General features: G+C 43.9%; 1 protein-coding gene across 2 annotated transcripts in view; it reads right to left on the bottom strand.

Annotated features, from left to right (window-relative positions):
• Positions 1–2,004: 2,004 nt before the first annotated feature.
• The window catches only part of LOC116967832 (transmembrane protein 87A-like), a 42,112-nt gene continuing 20,469 nt past the window's right edge, over positions 2,005–23,647 (bottom strand). Inside the window, exons 13-21 of one of the 2 annotated variants that reach the window (XM_033014448.1) lie at positions 21,842–21,913; positions 18,910–19,018; positions 15,837–15,895; positions 13,838–13,941; positions 12,541–12,614; positions 10,111–10,172; positions 7,576–7,628; positions 6,547–6,577; positions 2,005–4,232 (exon numbers count right to left, since the gene is read on the bottom strand). In XM_033014448.1, the coding sequence (XP_032870339.1) occupies positions 4,191–4,232; positions 6,547–6,577; positions 7,576–7,628; positions 10,111–10,172; positions 12,541–12,614; positions 13,838–13,941; positions 15,837–15,895; positions 18,910–19,018; positions 21,842–21,913 (606 nt within the window). In that variant the 3' untranslated portion in view covers positions 2,005–4,190. Of the gene's footprint in view, positions 4,233–6,546; positions 6,578–7,575; positions 7,629–10,110; positions 10,173–12,540; positions 12,615–13,837; positions 13,942–15,836; positions 15,896–18,909; positions 19,019–20,578; positions 20,648–21,841; positions 21,914–23,647 lie in introns of both variants that reach the window. The other variant, XM_033014450.1, reaches the window with a different exon arrangement.

Here is a 23,647-nt window from a genome sequence, read left to right as displayed (position 1 = left end):
ACTTTTCACCTTGCTACCTATTGCTTCTACCCTCATTTTACACCCCTCTGTCTCTACGCTCACACATTTAAGAAACCCTTTCCCTTTAACTCCATCCTCCACTATCCCATTCGACACCCCACCCCCCTTATTCAGTTTAAAACCACCCGTGTAGCAGTGGCAAACCTGCCTGCCAGAATGCTGGTCCCACACCTGTTAAGATGCAATCCGTCCCTTTTGTACAGTTCCCCCTTACCCCAAAACAGATCCCAGTGATCTAAGAATCTAAATCCCTGCCCCGTGCACCAGTTCCTCAGCCACACGTTCAGGTCCCGTATCTCCCTGTTCCTGCTCTTGCCAGCACGAGGAACTGGAAGCAAACCGGAGATAACAACCCTGGAGGTCCTGCTTTTCAGCATTTTTCCGAGCTCTCTAAAGTCAACTCAATTGTTATGTGAGTTGTACAGTACGGAAACAGGCCCTTCGGCCAAACTTGTCCATACCAACCAAAGATGCCCCATCTACACTAGTTCCACATCCCTCTAAATCTTTCCTATCCATGTACCTGTCCGAATGTCTTTTAGAGTTGTTATAGTACCTGCCTCAATTACCTCCTCAGGCAGCTTGTTCCATACAACCACCGCACTTTGTGAAAATGTCGCCCCTCAAGATTCCCATTAAATCTTTCCCTCTCATCTCAAACTGGTCCTCTGGTCCATGATTCCCCTACTCCGAGTAAAAGACTCAGTGTACTCACTCTCTATCTATTCCAATTCTCCCCCCACAATCTCATCAACAGCATCCTAGGTGAGGATTAAACCTGGGCCACTGGTGCTGACTTGAGCAGCTCTATAGCTGTGCCACCAGAAGTGTATTCATTCAAATGGGATTGAAGGTACAGGCTTCTGTAACGTTTGATGTTATGCAACACATTGGGGGGGGGGGTGAAAGTGTGGTGTTCACAGGTGACATCACGGCACGGTGACTCAGCAGGAGAGTTGCTGCCTGATAGCGCCAGAGATCCGGGTTCCATCCTGACAATGGGTACTTGTCTGTATGGAGTCTCTGCCTCAGAGGGCCGGTGGAGGCAGGTTCTCTGGATGCTTTCAAGAGAGAGCTAGATAGGGTTCTATAGCGGAGTCAGGGGATATGGGGAGAAGGCAAGAACAGGGTACTGATTGGGGATGATCAGCCATGATCACATTGAATGGCGGTGCTGGCTCGAAGGGCTGAATGGCCTACTCCTGCACCTATTGTCTATTGAGTTTGCACGTTCTCTCCGTGACCCGTGTGGTTTTCTCCAGGATCTCGGGTTTCCTCCCACACTCCAAAGACGTATTGGTGTGTAGGTTAATTGGCTTGGTATAAGTGTAAATTGTCCCTAGTGTGTGTGGGATAGTGTTAGTGTGCGGGGGTAGTGTTACTGGTCGACACTGACTCGGTGGGCTGAAGGGCCTGTATGTCTAAACTAAATTAATCTGGAATTGCTCAATCATTTCTCTCACAAGTTCAGATAGAAATGTTGCTGCTTCTGTGCTCAATTATGTTTCCAAGGACCTTCTGACGTATGGATGGGGCATCTTGGTCGGTAGGTTAGTTTGCCAGCTCACTATCTCTAGATGGGATGTAAGTGGGTGAATAGAGGGTGTGCAAAAACACCTGTGACTATTCACAAGTTGTTACTCAAGAAGGAACTGCAGATGCTGGAAAGTTGAAGGTAGACAAAAATGCTGGAGAAACTCAGCGGGTACGGCAGCATCTATGGAGCGAAGGAAATAGGCAACGTTTCGTCCCGAAACGTCGCCTATTTCCTTCGCTCCATAGATGCTGCCGCACCCGCTGAGTTTCTCCAGCATTTTTGTCTACCTGTAAGTCGTTACTATTCACCGATACAAGTCCTGGCCAGAGCCTGTAAAAAGTGAGGAGATGAACCCAATAAAAAGATTACAGACAGCTGTACACAATAGAATGAAACAAGCCTGAATTGCATCTCACAGCCATGCAGAATTGAGGTACAATTGCAGATTCTTTCAAAAGCCTTTTACCAAATAGGGTTTATTTGACATTCACAAACGTTGTATAGATCTGCTTATAGCACCTTTACAGAACACAATCGATGTTAACATACACGCACCTTATATAAACGCCCGGTAAGCAGCATATACGGATAGAGTTGTGGAGTAGGGATAATGGTGACAACCACAGAACCGCATCAACATTCAGAACATCCAGAACAAACCAGGTCCAATTCAGGCTTTGAAATTCAACGCCAAGAGGTCGTCACAGAGAGGAACGTACAAGTGGGTATGGAAGAGTCGTACTGTCAACTCTAAGTCTCTAGCTAGACAACAAACTTCCTTACAAATCTAATTATGGACAAGCTACAGCTTGTTTGGAAGAAAGCAGGCTAATCTCAGCCAAAGCTAACCTACAGATCCCTATAAGGGTCATGCTTACAATTCAAGGTTCGAAGCATCAAGACCTGAACCCATCCTCATCACAAGTCCTGGTGGACAACTAGTACAGTTCTTTAAAATCTTACGAGATCTAAAAAAAAGTATTTTATAATAATTTAAAGCTGTCTTAAACAAAGTGGTGAATAACTTTACATGGCAAAGTTATAGTGATCTTTTTCTTTTGTACAGAATTTCAATTTAAAAATAAACAAAATTTTCACAGGGCGAATCCAAACTGGGTGGCGGATCCAAATGGAATATTTGAAGTCCATCTCATTGTTATCATTCATGCTGTGTGGCCAGCTATTCAACGACATGGCCAATTTAGCGAGCATGTTTCTGGACTCAACAACAGAGTTCTGTTCTCAGAATCATCGGCAACTCTGATCCTTCCCAACTCAGAGCTGGGTTGGAACATCAAAGCCACCAAAACGACCAGCGGCAGGCACGCTGGGGTTTCTAGGGCGAGTTCGAAAAATAATTTCTCAGCCGTCATTATTTTTTATCCTTCCCCACCCCTCTCACAAGTGCCCTGGAGGATTCCCTATACAGGAAATATTTCAAAATGCCAGTCGGACTGCGAACTTAAGACTCCAGACACATGATCTTAAACATTGCACGTGTAGTTGCATCTGCAAGAGACACTCACACACACACACGATCAAGGCTGCCTCCCTCAGAATCCATTTGGGAGAATTTCAAAATGCACAGAATTCATTGTTATATTGAAAAATACATAGCGTGTGGCACTATGGGGGCCCCAGTGTAATTGCACGGATAAGCAAAACCCACTGCTATTTATTATAGTCGTTAACTCTCTACATATTCTACTCTTCTTCACCCTCACCTCCCGTCCCACCATTTTACACAGTAAGCCAGATTGTGGAATACAAAGGAAGTGCAGATGCTGGTTTATGCCAAAGATAGAAACAAAATGCTGGAGTAACTCAGCCGGCCAGGCAGCATCTCTGGAGAAGCCAGATGACGGGTTGCTTTCCAAGGGCACGGCATGTTGTGGCACACACACCATGATGCTGCGGGCTTCGATTAAAGCCACAAAGTATAACACGGCTTTAAGAAAAAATAAAACAATCAGCTCAGTTTTTCCTTTGGGCAAAAATACCGATTGAAAAATGCAAATATATTTAAAGTTTCACGTTAGGAACAACTCAATAGCAAACCATTTAGCTACTTTTTTTAAAGTGTTAAGATGGAGGAAAGAGGAACTCCTAACCATTAGTTTTAGAACCACTACTAAATGCAGATGAAAGTGGCTGGCCTTCATTACTACTATGTCTTAAATTAAGATTTAAAATTATTTTGGTCAGGCAGGGATGTCTTATATCTTACAAATACTCAGCCCGACAACCCTTCTTTATCTGTGTGCAGTTTATTTTACATTGCCCAAGTGTTGATAAAATGGCATTTCGACTGCTTTGCTTAGTTCTAATTTGAGTCTTGTCCTTCCAACAACAACCCTCTTCCCCTTTGCACGGTGCTGGTGGCATTCCATAGAGTTCAAACAATTTCACAAACTTGAGGGGAAAAGTCGCAGGTTTAAAAAGTCCATTCAATAATGTGATCGGTGAAAGCTTCTAACATAAAATAGCGTTAAAGCTATTGCAAAAAGTCACATCACGAAGAATGTTTTGCACATTCTTTTTTTTCTTCTGCATTTTGTAAAAAAAGTGTCCAAATGTCAAATCCATTCCATTAGTTTTCAGATTGCAAGGTCTGTAACATACTTCCAAGCAATTATTCCATTTTGGAGATCTCAAATTTGGTGTTCATTATTTCCTGAAACAAGAGAGACAAAAGTATAATTATGTAATAAATTGAATTTGAATTGAATTTCCTTTATTGTCATTCAAACAATAGTTTGAACGAAATTGCAGTCATGACAGGAAAAAAGCAACAAAACACACAATGAACACGATTTAACACAAACATCCATCATGCAATATTTAAATTGATTCCACCTGGTGAAGATTAGAAAAAAACAATAAAACAGCGCAGCGGTAGAGTTGCGGCCTCACAGCGCCAGAGACCCGGGTTCGATCGTGACTACGGATGCTTCTATACGGAGTTTGTAGGTTCTCCCTGTGACCTGCGTGGGTTTTCTCCGGGAGCTCCGGTTTCCTACCACACTCCAAGGACGTACAGGTTTGTAGGTTAATTGGCTTGCCATAATTGTTCATTATCCCGAGGATAGTGTTGGTGTTCCTTGGTCAGCACGGACTCAGTGGGCCGTTGGGCCCGTTTCCACGCTGCATCTCAAAAATTAACTCTAAACTAAACTAAATACAGGACATTTGAAATATAAACAGAAAATGCTGGCAACACTCAGCAGGCCAGGAAACACAGGAGGCAAGAGAAACAGGGTGAATGTTTCAGGCCAAAGACACTTCATTAGGACTAGGAAAGAATGCGGAGTCACCCAGAGTAGGGGCAATCAGAAACAAGGGGACATAGGTTTAAGGGAAGAGGGGAAAACATCTAATAGGAACTCGAGGGGCACCTTTTTCCACACAGAGGGTGGTGGGTAAATGGAACGAGCTGCCAGAGGAGGTAGTTGAGGCAGGTATTACAACAGCATTTGGACAGATACATGGATAAGAAAGGTTTGGAGGGATGTGGGGAAAAAGAGGGCAGGTGGGAGGAACGTAAATGGGACATCTTGGTCTGCATGGACAGGTTGGGCCATGGGCCTGATTCTGTCCTGCATGACTATGATACTAAGAAATAAATCTAGTTTTAGTTTGCAGAGAAGATAGTGGCAAGTAGAATGGCTAGGATAAAGTGTATACCTGTGATAGGATGTAGCCACAGTTACTGTGGAGATGAACAATCTATTCAAATGGGTCAATGGATGATTCTTTACCTCTGTGGTGTTGCTAATAGCAGAGCAATGGGCAATGCCCAGCATGTCAGGCAGGGAGAAAATCAGAGGGTGGTGAATCTGTGGAATTCATTGCAACAGAAGGCTGCTGAGGCCAAGTCAAGGGGTATTTTTACAACAGAGATAGATAGATTCTGGATTAGTACGGTATCAGGGGTTATGGGGAGAAGGCAGGAGAATCAGGTTAGGAGGGAGAGATAGATCAGCCATGATTGAATGGTGGAGTAGACTTGATGGGCCAATTGGCCTCTTCCTTTCTACTTCCCGCCCCCTCCCCCCACCCCCACATCAGTCTGAAGAAGGGTCTTGACCCGAAACGTCACCTATTTCCTTCGCTCCATAGATGCTACCTCACCCACTGAGTTTCTCCAGCATTTATGTCTACCCCCAATCTGTCTTTGGTTTCTCCAGTGTAAAGGTACTCGCATTAGACTGAATAGAATATTCTAGAACAATGAATAGAATATTCTAAATTGGATTATTCCCTTTACAACTCCCTAGCCTGCTCTTCATTGTTTATTATATTATCTATCGAGAACCATGTTTAAAATCCTGTTGTGTTGTTGCAAGTAAGAATTTCATTGTTCTGTTCCGGTAGTAGTAGGCCAGTCTCGGTCACGACTGACCATGGGTGATGCATCCTCGGATGCAAGCCTGGGCGATCGATGTCATATGGAGGACAGGCTGTTGCCCATGCAGCACGTCCCCCCTCTCCACGTCACTGATCGATCCAAAGGAACAGCAGGGCCGTTACAGTTTGGCACCAGCGCCGTCGCAGGAGCTGCCAGAGCGAGGTTGTAGACAACGACAAACTGCCTTAGGGGCTCCGACTCCGGATTTTCTTCAGGTTTACTCCTGGAGCCTTTTCCATGACTGGATTCGGCCACAAGGCAGTGGAGGTTTTAAATCAGCGTTTTCCCTCTCCTAGATGGACTGCCTTCCCTGGCTGACGAGCCCCATCTGCCCGAGACTGGTGGGGGCAGGAGCGTCTACCTTCCCGTGCAGGTCTATAGAACCTGCCCACTGCCCACAGTGTTTCGGTACACGTCTTGACTCTTGGTCAAAAGTGGACATTGCAGGATATAGACACAGACACAAAGCAACTTTCCAAACGCTGAGCTTGAGAGAATATGGCATAAAGCTACTGGACAAGAGCTCCATCAAGAACAATTAACAGCCTAAAAGGCGAGTTATAAAATGTAGTAATATTACCTCGTCTGAATCCAACAAGGTTGGCAGCGCTCTGGAAAACAATAAACACAATTAAAAAGGAATGTCATTGCATTATAACAGTGTGCTTCAAGCAAGGAAGTGCAAGAGTTATTTAGTTAAAGGTTGCATTCATCCAATTCAAAATTAAATCACATACAACCCATATATTTAAAAAAAAAACGTTGCCATTGTTTGGATCTTGTGAGCTCCTTTATACAGTAATCGCGAGCTGGTAGCCCGGGCAGTCTAATGGGCATCTCGGTCAGCATGGGCAAGTTGGGCCGAAGGGCCCGTTTCCATACTGTATGAACATCTGATTCTGAGTACATCATCCTTGATGTGCTATTGAGATGCTAAATACACAACCTGGCCCAGAGGTGAGAGTGGCGATCCTGACATAATGACATAATGACGACAGATGGCACAATGGGCTAAGTGTTCGGCTGGCGACCGGAAGGTGGCCGGTTCGAATCCCGCTTGGAGTGCATACTGTCGTTGTGTCCTTGGGCAAGACACTTCACCCACCTTTGCCTGTGTGTGAATGTGTGTGAGTGATTGGTGGTGGTCGGAGGGGCCGTAGGCGCAGAATGGCAGCCACGCTTCCGTCAGTCTGCCCCAGGGCAGCTGTGGCTACAGAAGTAGCTCACCACCACCGAGTGTGACTGAGGAGTGAATGAATAATGCGATGTAAAGCACCTTGAGTATTAGAAAGGCGCTATATAAATCCCATCCATTATTATTATTATTATTATTATTATAATGCCTCATACTTTAATAAGATCATTAAAATACTGAAATTGGAAAAAACAAAATATTATAATGCTCCAAAATGGAAGATGATTAAGAAACAGTTGGACAGGTACATGGATAGGATAAGTTTGGAGGGATATGGACCAAACGCAGGCAAGTGGGACTAGTGTAGCTGGGACATTGTTGGCTGGTGTGGGCAAGTTGGGCCGAACGGCCTGCTTCACACTGTATTAATCTATGACCATGTTGCCATTGTTCTGTCAATTTAGAGAAACTTACACATCAGTTAGTGACGATGGGATATTCTCTTCAACCCATTTGAGGTCTTCATCCTGTGGAACAGCAAGCATGCGCATTAAGGCTCATATATTTAAACGTGGGAACAGAGTTAAAGGGAGAAGCGTGTAAAAGCAAAGGTGCCAAGAGTTCAGACATAAAGCTTCTCTGTAGACGCAGGCTTCCATCGTTGCCCCAACACTTTCCACGATCTTTCTCTCCACAATGCTGCCCCTCACCTCAACACACCTCCTGCTGGAGTACAACAGAGGTAAAGTTAAATGGGGAAATGTTTCCACGTACACTGCCACCACTCTGGAACGAAGGACACTCCGACCTCCGTCACCAAGTTGCAGTATTCAGATGATGGAGACACAAGAGGCTGTAGATACTGGAATGATGAGCAGCACGACAAGTGCTGGAGGAACTCAGCCGGTCCGGAAAAGGTCCCGACAGAGTCCGAAACAAGGACCCAACCAGAAACATTGCCTGTTCACTCCCTCCGCAAATGCTACCAGACCTACTGAGTTCCTCCAGCTCTTTGTGTGTTTTTAGAATTCAGACGCTGCTTGTGTGAGTACAAGTCTAGAGAATGAGCGTTAAGTAATCATTGGTAGACAAAATTGCTGGAGGGTGAGGCAGCATCTATGGAGCGAAGGAATAGGTGACGTTTCGGGTCGAGACCTTTCTTCAGACTTGTATTCATTGACTTGTTCAAGAGTATGAGCCTTACACTTAACTACAAAAGGAAGGTCCTCTCCCAACCTGCACTATCACTTGCACTACCTCCACAACTCAGCTCCCTGCTGCACAACAATAACTCCAACAATAACGGTCCATAACAAGTACGTGGAAGACATCTTATATTTCAGTGCCCTCTCTCAAAGGCAGATAGAGAGATAGGCCTGGATAGCATGGATGTGGAGAGGTTATGTCCACTAGTGGAAGAGTCGAGGACCAGAGGCCACAGCCTCAGAATAGAAAGACGTACCTTTAGAAAGGTGACCAGCAGGAATTTCTTTAGTCAGAGGGTGGTGAATCTGTGGGATTCTTTGCTGTGGAGGCTGTCAATGGATATTGTTTACGGTGGAGATAGATAGATTCTTGATTAGTACGGGTGTCAGGGGTTACAGGGAGAAGGCAGGAGAATGGGGTTGAGAGGGAAAGATAGATCAGCCATGAGTAGACTTGATGGGCCGAACGGCCTAATTCTGCTCCTATAAAGTAACATTGCAGAAGATCGCCATCACCTATTGCGCATTTAGACAGCCTTTGCAATTTGGGGAGATGACTGAAGATCAAGTGCATACTCAATCTGCCCAGCTCGCTTTCTTTGTATATTTCAGAGTGATAGTATATGTACAGATCACCTCAAAGCACTGTAAACGTAGCACCAGCACTGCCTCGGCAAAATCTTACAAATCCACTGGCAGAATCAGTGAATCCATGTCAGCAATCATTCCCATGCCAACTCACTCTGACTTTGAGGCTCTGATTACACTCAGTTGGCTCCAACAGGCAGACCACATTCTTGGCATTCCTGACACGAGACTTCCGAAACCCCCAAAAAATAACCCACACTAAGAGCTGAAGTTAATTCAACATACATAGCCAATGTAATGAAAATCAAAGGTTAGCAACCAAAACTCAAAAGCTAAATACAGTACAACTCAAATAATCTATCATGGTTGTGATTTTGGTAGAGGCAGTCTAACATAGGCTTACATTTACTGGATAATATTCCTATTAATATGTTATATAGTTAGATAATATCAAAATAAATTCTCTTGACTATTTTAATTCATTTTAAATTTTCTAAGAAATTGGCATTTGCACCACAAGTGTGATGAGCTTATACATGTTATAACAACAAATAATTGCCTGTTTTTTAGATGTTATGCAGTTTTATGATACATTACACAATGATCCAAGTAAGTTTAAAGTTTCAGCCCGAAACATTGCCTATTTCCTTCGCTCCAGAGATGCTGCCTCACCCGCTCAGTTTCTCCAGCAATTTTGATTTTCCAGCAGCTGCAGTTCCTTCTTGAACAAGTTTAAAGGGAGGGTGGGAAATCGGACCCTGACCAGTGCAGGAAGCAGTGACCAACAAGTTGACAGGGAATGCGTAGGAAGGAACTGCAGATGCTGGTTTAAACTGAAGATAGACCCAAAATGCTGGAGTAACTCAGCGGGACAGGTAGCATCTCCGGATAGAAGGAATGGGAGATGTTTCCGGTTGAGATCCGTCTTCAGACTGAAGGGTCTCGACCCAAAACGTCACCCATTCCTTCTATCCGGAGATGCTGCCTATCCCGCTGAGTTACTCCAGCATTTTGGGTCTATCTTCAAGTTGACAGGGAAGTATGGGAACCACGGAATCACGGCACATGGAATGGAATCTCGGCAAACGTTACCTGGTGAGCCAGATGTCAAACCATAGAGGCTTCTGAATAGCGGATTATCAGAGTTTTACTGGAATTAGTAAACACAGTCTGCATGATAACAGTGAAAACCAAACTTGCGTGTATGAACACTCACCATTCTGTTGGATTTGACTGTGCCATTAGACTCGGATTTTATTGTTCTGATCTTCATTCCCTCTGCAGAAAGTATATTAATATCAGTGGCCTTAGAGAATTTGAGGTACATAGCTCAGAGAATAAAACTGCATTCACATTGCATAAATGCATTACCTAATACTTCTATTATTTTTTTTTAAAGCTACCCGATTTGAATAACTGTTTATAAGAAAATAATTTCACTATGCATTTGTACTTTGCACGCGTGAATAACTCTCCAGTAATAATAGACCGATAGACCAATCATCCCAAGCACATAATCTAACAATATTGTTAGTTTTTTTTAATGCGTCTATTAATTATTTTATTTAGTGCAGTAATTGTTTCATGAATATAAAAGTACAATAAAGAGGGTTTTCAACTATTGCATCAACTTTCAGTTTTAATACTTTATAAGTGTCAACACCATTATAGCATAGAAAGCCTGGTAGCCAATGTACCCAGAGCAAAGGTGCTACAGATGGCAATTGAATAATGACCAAGTAATCTATACTGGTTGAGGATCAAACATTGACACTTTAACTAAATTATTATTCCTTGCTAATGATGTGACCACTGCCACTCCAATGATGTCAGCAGTACAGCTGCTGCCTCACAGTGCAAGACCCCGATTTGATCCAGACTACAGGTGCGGTCGGTTCGTTCTCCCTGTGATGGTGTGGGTTTCCTTCGGGTGCTCTGGTTTCCTCCCACATGTTGGTTAATTGGCTTCTTTAAATTGCCCCAAGGATGTGAAAGTGGGATAACATAGAACTAGTGTACGGATCGGCGGCCAGCATGGACATGATGTGCCAAATGGCCTGCTTCCACGATGCATCGCTAAAACTTAAAACTAAACTCAGCAGTTTCAAGTATTCTTGATGGGCACTAAATATACATTTCATATTTCTATCTCAGCAATAGACTTTGACAAACATTTGACAAACAAAATGCCCCCCCGCATTTTCTCTGCTTCAGGTTCAGTAAATAACAATTTGAAACTGTCATTAAGAGTGGGAAGGGGCAATATACACACATGAAGCTTTGTCACTAAGAATATGTAATGCCATGAATGTCACCCAGATGGACAAAGGGCCCATGGGCAGTATCCAAGTCACGAGTTTTCTTGTGGTAACAAGGAACTGCAGATGCTGGTTTACACGAAAGAGCACAAAATTCCACAGTAACAGCAGGTCAGGCAGTATCTCTGAAGAACATGGATAGGTGAGAGAGTGGAGCAGCTGGGCTTGTACACTCTGGAGTTTAGAAGGATGAGAGGGTATCTCATTGAAACATATAAGATTGTTAAGGGTTTGGACACGCTAGAGGCAGGAACATGTTCCTGATGTTGGGGGAGTCCAGAACCAGGGGCCACAGTTTAAGAATAAGGGGTAAGCCATTTAGAGTGGAGATGAGGAAACACTTTTTCTCACAGAGGGTGGTGAGGCTGTGGAATTCTCTGCCTCAGAGGGCGGTGGAGGCCGGTTCTCTGGAAGCTTTCAAGAGAGAGCTAGATAGGGCTCTTAAAAATAGAGGAGTCAGGGAATATGGGGAGAAGGCAGGAACAGGGTACTGATTGGGGATGATCAGCCATGATCACATTGAATGGCGGTGCTGGCTCGATGGGCCGAATGGCCTACTCCTGCACCTATTGTCTATTGTGACGTGACCTATGTTCTCCAGAGATGTTGCCTGACCCGCAGAGTTACTCCAGCACTTTGTGTCCTTTTATGGGTTTTGATATTTAATGTAGCAAATGCAAACTAGGGTAGTGACTTAAATGCAAAGTCATTGAGAGCTTCAAGGGTTAATGCAATGTCTGTATACTTTTAAATAACCAAGTATTAATAATAATTGTATTAAACTTTAGTTTGAGTAATTGCTTTGTCTGCTACATCAGTTGACTCCTTATAGAGGTAGAGGGACAACACACTATTGCCAGCTTCATGCCATTGCAATCTGAGCAACAATGCCTCATAGCCCTGTCCCACGGTACAAGTTCATTCCGAGAGCTTTCCTGAGTTTAAAAAAAATAAAACTTGTGGTAAGCATGGAGAATGAACGTAGCGGGTACGTCGGAGCTCGGGGACGTCTCTTGGCGGCTCGTAATGCGAACGGCAGGTACTCGGAAAGACTCGCTAACGGCAGGTAAGCACAGGAAGACTCGTGAAGAATTTTCAACATATTGAAAAATGTCCACGAGATCCCCGAGTACCGACGAGCGGCCATTACCGTAAATCTCCGAGTTCGAATCAGGGCAAACTCGGGAGAGCTCTTGGAATGAACTCGTACCGTGGGACAGGGGTTTTAGGCCTGTACAAAAACGACTTATGAGGTGCTTTGGAATACTCTGAGCCGAGTAAATAAGAGAATATTTTTAATGCATGTCACAAGAACCATCCAAACTCACCAAAAGCTTCACTGATCAACTGTTCCTCTTCCTCTTCCTCATCAATGTCATCTACCAAAGGAGAGTAAGCATATCTGAAAAATAGAGGATAGTGACCAGTCACCGTGAAGCACAGAATAACTAACGAGCAACTTCTAGGTAACACTCATTAAAAACAAATATTCATATAAAAATGGAAATGCCCGAAGGCAGGGAATGGAACCATTGAAATCGCCGGCCCATACCAGCTCACTAAAGAGCTGCTCAACATTTTCCCCCCATGCTGTTTCTCAAAGTTCTGTAAATTATTCCTTTTGATATACTCAATTACCTTTTGAACGTTCTTACTACATTTTGTTCTGTGCAGTGTTTCATGCTGCCTTTAGGCAAATAAATTCACATCTCCCGTCTGATTATTTTGTTGAATGTATCACAAATCTGTCCTCTCTGGTTATCAACCTTCCTGCTGGCAGAAACTCTTTCTTCTTATTTATTCTATCAAAAGCCTGTGATTATGAACACCTACATTAAATGACTTCTAAAACCTGGAAGAAGGAACTGCAGGTGCTGCTTTAAATCGAAGATAGACACAAAATGATGGAGTAACTCAGATGAAGTTTAATGTGGATAAATGTGATCTTATTGAAACATATAAGATTGTTAAGGGTTTGGACACGCTAGAGGCAGGAAACATGTTCCCGATGTTGGGGGAGTCCAGAACCAGGGGCCACAGTTTACGAATAAGGAGTAAGCCATTTAGAGTGGAGATGAGGAAACACCTTTTCTCACAGAGGGTGGTGAGTGTGGAATTCTCTGCCTCAGAGGGCTGTGAAGGCAGGTTCTCTGGATGTTTTTCAAGAGAGAGCTAGATAGCTCTCCTAATCTTAAAAATAGCAGAGTCAGGGGATATGGGGAGAAGGCAGGAACGGGGTACTGATTGGGGATGATCAGCCATGATCACATTGAATGGCGGTGCTGGCTCGAAGGGCCGATGGCCTACTCCTGCACATATTGTCTATTGTCTAATATGCATCAACAGTGAAAGTAGTACCATTTTCACTGAGCTGCTCCAAGTACCAGTTCAAGTAATGACAAACGATTCCAACGTGCGTGCACTTGAGCTGTGATTCCACTTGACTCATTTCGAGAGCGTTACATGGAACTTGGGTGGAGTGGAGAACCAATGGAAACCAACTTGAGGAAATAATTTTGAAGTCACACAAAGCTTTTATACAGCACGTTAAATTGAATGGGAATGTGTGTTTTTCCCTGACAGTAATGCTGGTAACATGGATGTCACCAACAACACAAAACTTACCTCTGGTTATTTGCAGAGGGTCTCCACAAGAACATTATGACGAGCAGCAAAATCGAGAAAAGGAACCGCCAAAATGCGTCTTCTATCCACAGCTCCCGCCAGTCCTGGTGCAACGAAAAGAAATGTATTTACATAGTAAGCAAGTAAGTTTATTGGACAAGTATTCACATACAAGGAATTTGCCTTGGTGCTCCGCCCACAAGTAACAACATGACATAGTGACAGTTACGAATGACTCAGAAAACACTAAACATTAATAATAAAACATTAATGATAAAACACCATTGATCAAGCATGTGAACCAACAAAATACCAGATCAAAGCACATTGTAAGTCTCAAAACATGAAAAAACATTTGGCAATTATTAGGGAGCTGCGTTGTATACAACAAGCAACATGGATGTCACCGTGATGAATGACCAGCTACTTGATATTTTTCATAGTCTGGGTTAGGAAGAACAGCAGCCACCATTACAACAACAATGTCCCTCTTCCATCACCACTGTTTCAGTTTGGTTTACAGACTGAGCATGGAAATAGGCCCTTCGGCCCACACCACCGATTATCTGTTCACATCAGTTCTATGCTATCCCACTTTCTCCTCCTCTCCCTATACATTAGGGACCATTTTACAGAGGGCCAGGGGACAACCCGCTCGGTCAAAAAACGTGCAAACTCCACACAGATGATAAGTTTGTTGATCAACTAAACATATCTATATTGAGATGGAGGATTTCTTTAGACAAGGGTTAAAGGAATGTGGAAGAATTAAGGCAAAAGGTAAAGACACAGATTATCCATGATCTAAACAAGTTAAGAAACAGGAGGAAGGACATCCTTGTGATTGAGGCAGTGCAGCGTAGGTTCACGAGTTTGATCCCTAGGATGGCGGGACTGTCATACGAGGAAAGATTGAAAAGACTAGGCTTGTATTCACTGGAGTTTAGAAGGATGAGGGTAGGGATCTTATAGAAACATATAAAATTATAAAAGGACTGGACAAGCTAGATGCAGGAAAAATGTTCCCAATGTTGGGCGAGTCCAGAACCAGGGGCCACAGTCTTAGAATAATGGGGAAGCCATTTAAGACTGAGATGAGAAAAAACTTTTTCACCCAGAGTTGTGAATTTGTGGAATTCCCTGGATGGATTTAAGAGAGAGTTAGATAGAGGTCTAGGGGTTAGTGGAATCAAGGGATATGGGGAGAAGACAGAATACCTCTTGGATAGGAAAGTACTACCCATAAGGAGGGATTGGACAAACCTGGACTTTTTTTCTCAGGAGCAATGGGTAACTTGACCGAAGCAGATGAAATTATAAGGTAGATAGGGTATCAGAGCCATTTCCCCCAGTGGTAATTTCAAGTACAAATGGGCAGGGGGATACGTACAAGTGAGAGGGAAAATGTTGAAAGGAGTTTTTCTTGTACACAGAGCGGTAGGTGCCTGGAACGTGCTACCAGGAGGGGGAGAAGTAGATATGATACCAATGTTTAAGACGCATTTCAACAGACATACCAACATACAGGGATTAGAGAGATACACACTATTGCAGGCGGGAGGAATTAGTTAATCTGGCATCATAGCACAGACATGATGGGTTGAATGGCCTGTTCTTGTGCTGTACTGTTCTACCTTCTATAATACATCAACCTAAGGGGACTAGCAGGCAAGGACATTTTTTTCAAACTTGAAGCGCTGAACAGAATTAAGGCCTCTTGATTGGAATGGGTTGAGCATAGAGCAAGCATGCAAGATAAACAGAATTATCACACAACCAGTCAAAATGAAAGAAATCATCCTGAAACAGATTCTTTTCTGAAGCTGGGTGCGACGGCCTGCATTCCGGGTGCTGTTTGGACGTGTCACTCGAGCAAACTTAACTTAAGGAAAAAAAGCTTCCAAATGGGTTGGCTGGCGTTGATCAGACAAATGATCAGAAGAGCCAGGGAAACGGAGGCAGGGCTGCAAACCATTTGCCGTTTGCAGGGTTTACTCACCGACTGGCAGGATACAAGTCTGAACGTCATGGTCACCCAGATGACAAAGATCACTGAAGCTGAGGAAGGAACACAAACACTTGGTCAAGAAACTCTTCACTCTGCAATAAAGCAGGAGAAAAAGTGAAACATTGTTAGATTGACATAAAATAACTGAACTTCTCTGGAAACATTAAAGAACTTTAAAAACAAATTCTGTCTCTCCAACTACCCTATTCTGATTTTCACCTTTCTACTTGATCATAACACACCATCCATATTCAGTGGGAATGAAGGCTACCCATAACTAACCCTCTATGAACAGCCTGTTATCTCATTGACTTAGAGAACATAAAACATGAGACTTCATTTTTAACTCCCATCTCTTCCTCCAACAGAAATGTAACAACCAAGATGGGTGCCCCAAAAGAATGAATGGGCTGGACTTGTATTCACTGGAATTTAGAAGGATGAGAGGATATCTTATAGAAACATATAAAATTAAGGGATTGGACAAGCTAGATGCAGGAAACATGTTCCCGATGTTGGGAGAGTCCAAAACCGTGGACCACAGTTTAATAATTTGGGGTAGGCCATTTAGAACGGAGATGAGGAAAAGCTTTTTCACCCAGAGAGTTGTGAATTTGTGGAATTCTCTGCCTCAGAAGGCAGTGGAGGCCGATTCACTGGATGCATTCAAAAGAGTGTTAGATAGAGCTCAAGGGATATGGGGAGAAGGCAGGAACGGGGTACTGATTGCGGATGATCAGCCATGATCACATTCGATGGCGGTGCTGGCTCAAAGGGCCGAATGGCCTACTCCTGCACCTATTTTCTATATTTCTAAAAAGGTTAGATTAATCGCAGACCCACGCAGGGATAATTGTTTGGATCAGCATCCAGATTTTGATGTGCCCCTGCTGATCCAAATACTTAGCACTGAGTGACCAGTTGATAGATCTGTGACTAATCCTAAATATAATCCAGAATGGATCTTTGAACCTAGACAGTTATTGCATGAAAATGCAGCACAGCTGTTTAATGCTGAGAACATAACTGCTGGGATGAATTATAAAATAGAATCAATGGATAAAGATCCTCCTCTGCCCGAGAGAAAGAACAAATACATTTCACTTGGCATCTTTCCCCATTCACCAGATCCAAGGAGTGCACGTGACTGCATTTTATGTTTGGACTTCACCCTGTGACCGCATGGGTTTTCTCCGGTTTCCTCCCACCTCCCAAAGACGTGCAGATCTGTAGGTTAATTGCCCATAGTGTGTAGGTAACGAACGTGGGATAACATAGAGCAAGGGTTCCCAACCTGGGGTAAATTTACCCCCCAGGGGGTAAATGTCGCCTACCCAGGGGGTAAATTTGTTGATTCTGGATTTGTAGATATTTTTTCTCATTGACTGACTGTGTTTGGTTCTGGTATACCGGTATCTGTTCATCGTTAGTTGTTCATAAATAAGTGAAGTAACATTGTTATGTGCTATTAAAGTTGCCAGGGGTAAACGGGACAAAAAAAGTTGGGAACCCCTGACATGGAGCTCGTGTGCATGGGTGAGCAATAGTTGGCGAGGACTTGATGGGCTGAAGGGCCCATTTCCATGCAATATCTCTAAACCAATGTGTGTTAATTTCCAGCAACCCTTTTGCTGTCTTTGTGATTCCAACATGCTTGGTGGCGCGACTCACCCGTTGCAGCGCCCCCTACAGCCTGTCTGTCTTTTTTTTATTTTTTGTCTAGTTAAATGTAGTGTTGGTGTTTTTTAATACTGGTTTTAAATGTGTATATGTGGGGGGCGGGGGAAACTGTTTAAAATCTCTTCCCTGTCCGGGAGACCCGACCTTTTCCCTGTCGGGTCTCCGTTGTCGTTGGGGCCTAGCACCGTGGAGCGGCCTCCAACCTGAACGACCCGGGGGCTCGGGAGACAGCGGAGCTGCGGACTACTCATCATCGTGCGGCTGGCCGGCCTCGGAACGTGGGGAGCGGTGGTGACTCGCTGCTGCTGCGACTCGACTCCTGGGGCTCGGAGGCTCCAGCAACGCAGCCGCAGGTCCGGTGGACTGGGACATCGGGAGCTCGCGGGTCCGGGGGGAGAGAGAGAGAGACCGCTTCCCGGAGCTCCCGCAACGCGACTTCTCCAGCCCGTGTCGCAGGGTTGGAACGACCTGGAGCGGGGACGTACATCGCCCGGCGCGGCTTCATGGCCGTGGGACATTCCAGCGCTCGCCGGGGGCTCCAACACTGTGACTTTTAGACCGGGAGCGGGGCCGTAAATCGCCCGGCACGGCTTAAAATGGCCGTGGGACTTAGCATCGCCCGCCTGGGGCTTGGACATCGGGAGAGACATGGAGAACAGGGGAGATAAAAGACTTTGCCTTCCATCACAGTGGGTTCACTGTGATGGATGTTTATGTGAATTAAATTGTGTGTATGTCTAGGAATTGTCTTTGTTTGTATGGCTGTGGAAACAGAATTTCGTTTGAGCCTCACTGAGGCTCAAATGACAATAAAAGGTATTGTATTGTATTGTATTGTTGTTGTTGTGCTGGCATCAGTTCTGTGGTCATAGTTGATTTCAGACCATCTTGAAAATGCTGGTTGTAATCTTAATTGTAAAGCATAATTTGTTTTTGGAAAGGGGTAATAAAGTAATTATTTCAGTTGGTACAAAACTGATGGCCAAACTGACACCTGACATGGAACAAGAACGAAGAAAGGCACATCAGCCCAGGGTTTGAGTGAAGTAAAATGAGACAGGGTTTATACTCCTGAGCTAAATCTAGCAGCTTCCACTGTGGACACTGGCTCAGGCTGAGCACTGAACATCAAACCACAATTAAAACATTTAAATCCAAGTGATTTTATGAAATAAAAGGGTTAAAATCGAAATAGTGTACAGGAATGCCCGGAGAAAACCCACGCGTCCACAGGGTGAACATGCCAACACCACACAGACAGCACCCGAGGTCAGGATCGAACCCAGGTCTCTGGCATTGTGAGGCTGCAACTTGGCCGTTGTGTCACTGTGCCATTCTGCTTTCCCTCCCAAACAACTCCCAATTAATTTACTATAAGACTCACCAAAAACAGCAAATATTAACGTGTTGGTAAAGTGCCTGTACAGCGAAAGTTTCACCAGAGTTCTTCGGAGTTTCAGCTGCTTCATTGTCTGGGATAGGCTTACGAAGATGTACAAGGAGTCAAGGAAACTATGTGTGTGTCAAAAAGCAATTGAGATTTCCTGGCTAGAAAATCCCTCATTCACATTACAGGTGCAGATTAATTACCACAATATAAGCAGCTCTTAACTGACATTTTGGGACCAACCCTTAACTGAACATCGTAGTGTACCCTTAACTGAACATAGCACATGTAGCAGGAAGAAAAAAAATTGTTAATTGGGGTACAGAGAACTGGAAAATTCAGAATGGAAAATTGAAACAGTTAAGCGTTTATAAGCGCACACCTCCAGATTCAGGTAGTTTCTTCCCAGCTGTTGTCAGGCAGCCGAGCCATTCTACCTACAACTAGAGAGCCGTCCCGAGTAGACAAGTCCACTTCATTGAAGACGCTCGGACTATATTTGATCAGACTTTACTGGACTTTATCATGTTAGTCACGTTATTCCCTTTATCATGTATCTGAACACTGTGGATGGCTTGATTGTAACCCTGTATGGTCTTTCCGCTGACTGGTTAGCACGCAACAAGCGCTTTTCACTGTACCTCACTACATGTGACAATAAATTAAACTCAAACTGTTTCCTGCTTAAACACGACTTGCTTGCACTTCAGTTTTGTGTGTCGAGGTGCTTGATGAGGCTAACATAATTCCCTAAAACTCTGCAACGGGTAACGTTTGACTGGATGTGCAAGTGGGTAGTTAGGGATGTAGGTGGTACAATTCCTCCCCAATTTGCATCTTGCTTCTCTTCCAATCAAGAGTCTGCCAATTGCTCTCCATCTCCATGTTGGTTGAGTGTGGGGCGTCAATTCCTATCAACCAGCTGGTGACAGAAACATAGAAAATGGGTGCAGGAGGAGCCCATTTGGCCCCTTGAGCCAGCACTGCTATTCATTGTGATCATCCCCAATCAATAACCCGTGCCTGCCTTCTCCCCATATCCCTTGATTCCACTAGCCCCTAACTCTCTCTTAAATCCATCCAGTGATTTGGCCTCCACTGCCCTCTGTGGCAGGGAATTCCACAAATTCACAACTCTCTGGGTGGAAACGTTTTTTCTCAACTCAGTTTTAAATGGCTTCCCCTTTATTCTAAGACTGGTTCTGGATTTGCCCAAGGTAGAGAACATTTTTCCTGCATCTAGCTTGTCCAGTCCTTTTATAATTGTATATGTTTCTATAAGAATCCCCCTCATCCTTCTAAATTCCAGTGAATCCAAGCCTAGTCTTTTCAATCTTTTCTCATATGACAGTCCCGCCATCCCAGGGATCAATCTCGTGAACCTACGCTGCACTGCCTCAATCACAAGGATGTCTTTCCTCAAATTAGGAGACCAAAACTGTACACAGTACTCCAGATGTTGTCTTACCAGAGCCCTCTACAACTGCAGAAGAACCTCTTTACTCCTACACTGAAATCTAGACGGTGTTACATCTTTTCCAAGGAGGTGTGGAAAACATTGTTGATATATATCCTCTACCCTCCTGGTATGCCAGTGTTTAATACAAAAAAAAAGTGATCTTTCCATGCACACTGAATGCAAACTAGCCAAGCGTCAGTAGGATATCCACCAGTAGAGTGAAGAGTCTAGTATAGCAAGAGGAATGGCAGCCAGGAGGACTACATCATCCTGATTCTACGAAACAGAAAGACAGAGAATACACAAGAGTAGAGCAGGGAAATAGCATTGCATACAATACACAAGCATACAGCGAGCAGGAATTTAATCTCTATCAATTAGCTATCAAGATATAATTGTTTAAGAAAGAACTGCAGATGCTGGAAAATTGAAGGTAGACAAAATGCTGGAGTAACACAGCGAGTGAAGCAGCATCTATGGAGAGAAGGAATTGGTGACGTTTCAGGTCGAGACCCTTCGTCTGAAGAAGGGTCTCGACCTGAAACTTCATCAATTCCTTCTCCCCATAAATGCTGCCTCACCCTCTGCGTTGCTCCAGCATTTTTGTGTCTACCCTCAAGATATAATTATTGCATCTGAGCAGTCTGTTTTCACTTGATGAAAGATCATCCACCTGAAAATTCCCATCAATTATCAAATGTTCTATCGGTCATCCATCTAGCTTGATAGTCCTTGCATAAGCTAAGGGATCGTCCGACCCATCTCTACCCCTTTGCCGACATTAAACTTTGCCAATGGACTAGTGTGCTGTTACTAAGAACTATATTCTGCATCTTCCTTATTGCTCTACCGATTGTAGTAGAGTTTAACTTGATTGTATTGATTGATGAATAGTATGATCTGATCATGGATAGGATGCAAAACAAAGCTTTTTTACTGTACCTTGGTACATGTGACAATTATAAACATAAACCTCAATGTTAACTCCGTTTTGCTATCTCTGCAGATGCTGCCTGACCTGCTGAGTGTCTCCAGCATATGTTTTTTTAAATTTCAGATTAACATCATTTGCGGACTTTCCCCTTTTCCTTGTCCAAAACCCAGTATTTAGATTATACTTTCATCCATAGATAGACGGGAAAAACTGACACGTCATCATTCCAATTCTAGTTAATACTTAGCATGTTTTTATTTTGTTTCAAGCAAATTTACGTGACATTTCCAATCTGAATTATTAATTGTAGCTAATTTTTAGCAGACAGAATTGAGGAGGAGAATCTAACTTTCCCCCATTTAAATGCTGGAGTAACTATTTAGTTTCTTGGGCATAGGTTTGACAAGCCATAGCGAACCAGACAAGCTGCATCATGAGTAGAACAAGCATTAACACAAAGCTTCGGAAAGTTGTGTAGAAAATAACTCATGAAGGGGGGGGAGGGGTGTGGGGGAGTGAGTGAAAAAAAAGGATATCCACCAAACAATGCAGGAGTCTATTAGCGCAAGAGAAATCTCACAGATGGTCATGGCTGCCAAGGAACGATCCTGAAGAGGGACATCAGAGTTAGTTTGCAACCAGTAGAGAGTAACCCAAGGGATGCTTTATACACCCTAAAAAGTTTTTACCTGCTGCCCAAAGGAATGGCATTACTACATCACGACAGTTATGTCGACTGAAGATAAGACACAAAAAGCTGGAGTAACTCAGAGGGACAGGCAGCATCTCTGGAGAGAAAGGATAGGTGACGTTGCAGGTCGAGACCCTTCTTCGGACTGGTCGACTGTCATGACTCTCAATCTTGTTAACCGAGTTGGATTTGGGATCTCTTTTGTTTAAGAAGGAACTGCAGATGCTGGAAAATCGAAGGTAGACAAAAGTGCTGGAGAAACTCAGTGGGTGCGGCAGCATCTATGGAGCGAAGGAAATAGGCAGCGTTTCGGGCCGAAACCCTTCTTCAGACTGATGTAGGATGGCCGGGGAGGGGGGGTGTGGGAAGAAGAAAGGAACATTGACTTCTGCAATTTCCGGTAGCCCTTATTGTCCCCTCCCCTTCTCAGCTCTCCCTCAGCCCTCTGGCTTCTACTCTTCCTTTCTTCTTCTCACCCTACATCAGTCTGAAGAAGGGTTTTAGCCCGAAACGTTGCCTATTTCCTTCGCCCCATAGATGCTGCCTCACCCGCTGAGTTTCTCCTGCACTTATGTCTACCTTGGGATCTCATCTGTAGCCTTGACTCCAGGTTTTAGTTTAGTTTAGAGATGCAGCGCGGAAACAGACCCTTCGGCCCACCGAGTCCGCGCCGACCAGCGATCCCCGCACACTTACACTATCCTACACACACTAGGGTCAATTTACAATTATACCAAGCCAAATTCACCTACAAACCTGCACGCCTTTGGAGTGTGGGAGGAAACAGGAGAAAACCCACAAGGCAAACCTCTGGATTCTTTCTGCATGGAGGGAAAGTAGCCCAGAGATGGGGAACTTGTCTGATGCACTGGGTTTGGGAAGTCGGTATAAATGACCCAGTATTCCTCTGGGTAGATCAAATGAGAATGTATATCCACTTTCACTGCAGGCAGTTTATAATCACACTACAACTTAGGGGACACATTGCTCAGTCACCATATAATAGTCAATTGTCGGCGATCATATTTTTGCTAGCCTGAATTTTCAATTTTGCATTAAGAAGTGTTCAACTGACCCAACAAATAACTTAGTCAAATTAGAGAGACATTAGAGTCATACAATCATTTATAGATTGACGTTGAGAGTTGACTGCATTTATTACGCATTCTTTATTGCTCTTGAGGAAGTGACAATGAATTACCTTTCTGAACCACAGCAATGAAGATGAACCAGGGGCTATTACAAGATTTTGATCCTGAAATGATGGAATGTTAAATCATGCACAAGTCAGGACTACATGAGATTTTGAAGTAACTTTAGTGGCGATTCCATGCATCTTAATGTCATGTGTTTGCGAGTTACAGAGGAAGACTTGGCAGGCTTCTGTAATGAGGCCATGCAGGACACTTAACCCTGTGAAGGGGTCCCATTTATCCCGTCAACCCTCCAGTAATTCACTGGTGGCCCCACAAAATGAAATTAACTGGCGAATTATAATAACAATAAATGTCGAGCAGAAAAAAGCATCAAAACCAATCTCAAATCTGTTCTTGTTCCATGTTCACTTTTCAGTCATGAATCAGAGATTTTTCTGGGCGATTCACATATTTCCTCATGAGGTTGTGGTACAGCACTGGGCTGTAAAGTTAAA

This window comes from Amblyraja radiata, chromosome 41, assembly GCF_010909765.2.
Source record: "Amblyraja radiata isolate CabotCenter1 chromosome 41, sAmbRad1.1.pri, whole genome shotgun sequence".
Lineage (NCBI taxonomy): Eukaryota > Metazoa > Chordata > Chondrichthyes > Rajiformes > Rajidae > Amblyraja > Amblyraja radiata.
This window is presented reverse-complemented; position numbering and strand designations above follow the sequence as displayed.